The 2,471-nt window shown below is 60.1% G+C and overlaps 1 protein-coding gene across 1 annotated transcript; it reads right to left on the bottom strand.

The window, feature by feature from the left end:
- Window positions 1–589: 589 nt before the first annotated feature.
- Window positions 590–2,257, bottom strand: SDRG_09799 (hypothetical protein). The gene has a single exon (XM_008615751.1). It carries the CDS (start codon window positions 2,228–2,230, stop codon window positions 674–676), a length of 1,557 nt encoding a protein of 518 aa, XP_008613973.1. The 5' UTR covers window positions 2,231–2,257; the 3' UTR covers window positions 590–673.
- Window positions 2,258–2,471: the final 214 nt, after the last annotated feature.

The following is a 2,471-nucleotide window of genomic DNA, read 5'->3' as shown; positions in this document are numbered from 1 at the left end:
AGCTTCGTCGTCGGGTGCGGGTAGCGCTGGAGGTACGGTGATGTCGCAAACCGGGCGGGGACGTGGGCGAGGTACCCCGTTTGTTCTTCGTTGATGACCTGCGAGCACGGTGTGAGCTCGACGGCTTCGGCAAGGCGCTCGAGATCTGCCAAATCTTGCGGTAGTCCATCTTGGTACGTCGCCATCGCTGCGAAAAGGTCGGGCGACCGGAGCACGGGCGAGGCCATCGTCGCTAATGGGCAAATGACGTCATGCGGCTTTTGATCGGGTTGTCATCGCCCCAGCAGAATGATGGTTGTGCCGTTGATAGTTTGTCACCCGAGGTGTTTATCCGTACATATTTCCGGATAAAACTAAAACAAGCTGGTCACGCAAATTGCCGGGACGCCGGAAGCTCCGGGCTAAAAGCTAAGCCGAAGCGGGACGTGTCCTCAGTGTGGTGCACACTCACCACAGTCGCCGCTCGCTATGGGAAGCGGGATGCTCTACTCACCGACCCTCCTAATGTTAACGCTATTGCCGAGCGTCGAGGAGACATCTGGGCAGCGACCGCACTGCATACGTGGCAGCACAACCTATGAACGCCGTCATGCCATATTAAACAAATTTCCTCTAGCATGCACCCAAAGACACTTATGCAATGGTAGAGTACATAGGGTGTATTGACGGCCCATTACGTGGCAGCCTCCGAGAGCACGGTGGTGTCGACCACCAGACGAGGGCGTCGCGGGCGCAAGATAAAGACGCTGTGGAACACCGCGTCAAAGACCACTTGCGCGCCATGAAAGTACGGGAATTGAAGCCAGAGCAGGAGGAGCAACTTGGTATGGTAGAAGAAGGGCACCCACCAAAAGACAACTTCGAGTGAAGCGTAGAGCGCCTCGACGATCGCAACGACTGTAAAGTAGCACACCCACCACTCGTGCGTGCGGCGGTGCCCGAGCGCTAACGTGCCCATGGCCACGTACGCCGGAAACGCTAGCGCAATCAAATCGCAACCCCGGATCGTGAGAAACCCGGGCGTCCCAAGGAAGAGCAGCCCGAGCAGCGCCGGGCCTTGGGCGCGCAAGTCCCGCAAAAAGTTGGCCGACCGCACCGAGAGCGCGCCCATCGCGGTCAGGGCGCGCAGCACCATGTTGGACGACGCGTGCTCGTCGCCTTCGCCGTTGACTGGCAGCCGGTTGGCAAACGGGTGCATGTACGCGGCAATGGCGGCGTACACGACGCGGTAGCCGCGCGTGAGCGGGAGGTACAGCCAGAGCAAAAACACGTTGGTCGGGAGGAGCGACATCGAGCACATGGAGAGGACAAACGACGGCAGTGCGAGCGAGAGAAGGCTGACGCTGGTGTGGTAGAACGCCCACGGGATCCAGACGTGCAGGCATTGCTCGAGGTACTCGTCGTCGGTGGGCGTGAGCGGCTCGGTGAGTGCTTTTCGGCGCCGCAAAAAGACCGTTTGCATCGACTTGAAGACCGGCAGCCAGCGCGCTAGGAAGATGAGAACGTTTTCGTGGCCAATCAAAAAGACGATCGCGTCGACTTGCAGCAGGACGTAGGCGGCGACGGCAAAAAATACGTGCGGCAGCGCCATGCCCGCGAGCTTGGACTTGGCGAACACTTGCGACAGGGCGCGGTGGTACGCCCGGCGCAAGGTCGCGCGAAGCCGGAGGTAGAGCTTGATGAACTTGCGATAGTAGCCGCGCCGGAGCGCCAAGTACACGAAGAGCATGACGCTCACGAGGCCGACTTGCACCTCGAGGTCGAGGTCCAGGAACGCATCGTAGAGCGCCAGCGCGCATGTTTTGGCGTGCGGCATCAAGACATCGACGACAAGGACGAGGTATGCCAAGAGCGGTACGAGCAGTAGCTTGGCAAACGACCACCACGTGACAAAGGCAGCCCACGACGCGACGACAGCGTCGGAAAGCGCATGGGCGACTTCGGCCACATCGATGTTGGTTGAGAGCTCGGGCAGGGCAAAGAGAGCATCGAGGCCATTGACGATGTCGTCGAGCGGCACGTAGGCACCGACAAGAGCGCGCATCGACGTTGGCCCGCTCTCGCGTGTCGTCGTGCAGGTCTGCAGGAGCACGGATTCGGCCATCGCCGCCGAGTTGGGCGCGGCGCAGTGAGCGGCTACATCTGGCGGCGAGGCCGTGCTAGGCGTATGTGCATGGACCGACATGGCGGCGACGAGTGCGAGGACACCGGTGGTCCGCCGGACGCGCATGCTGCTGTCGGTGGGTTTCAAGAATCGGCAAATGCACTTTGAGAGGTTCTTGACCTGCAATGGGCCGCGGGCCCGTCCAATATCATGTTTCAGAGTATAATTGAAGCTTGTGGCGCAAAAACGGGGCAGAAATACGTTGAAGCGGTACCGCAACACCGTGTCCAAGCACCGGCGTCGGTGTCGCATTGTCTTTGGCCATCCACCAAACCCTAGTCCTTGGATGTTTAGTGTGATGTTTCGA

Source organism: Saprolegnia diclina (assembly GCF_000281045.1).
Source record: "Saprolegnia diclina VS20 unplaced genomic scaffold supercont1.32, whole genome shotgun sequence".
Taxonomy (NCBI): Eukaryota; Oomycota; class Saprolegniomycetes; order Saprolegniales; family Saprolegniaceae; genus Saprolegnia; species Saprolegnia diclina.
The sequence above is the reverse complement of the archived record's forward strand: the minus strand, read 5'-3'. Positions and strand labels throughout refer to the sequence as shown.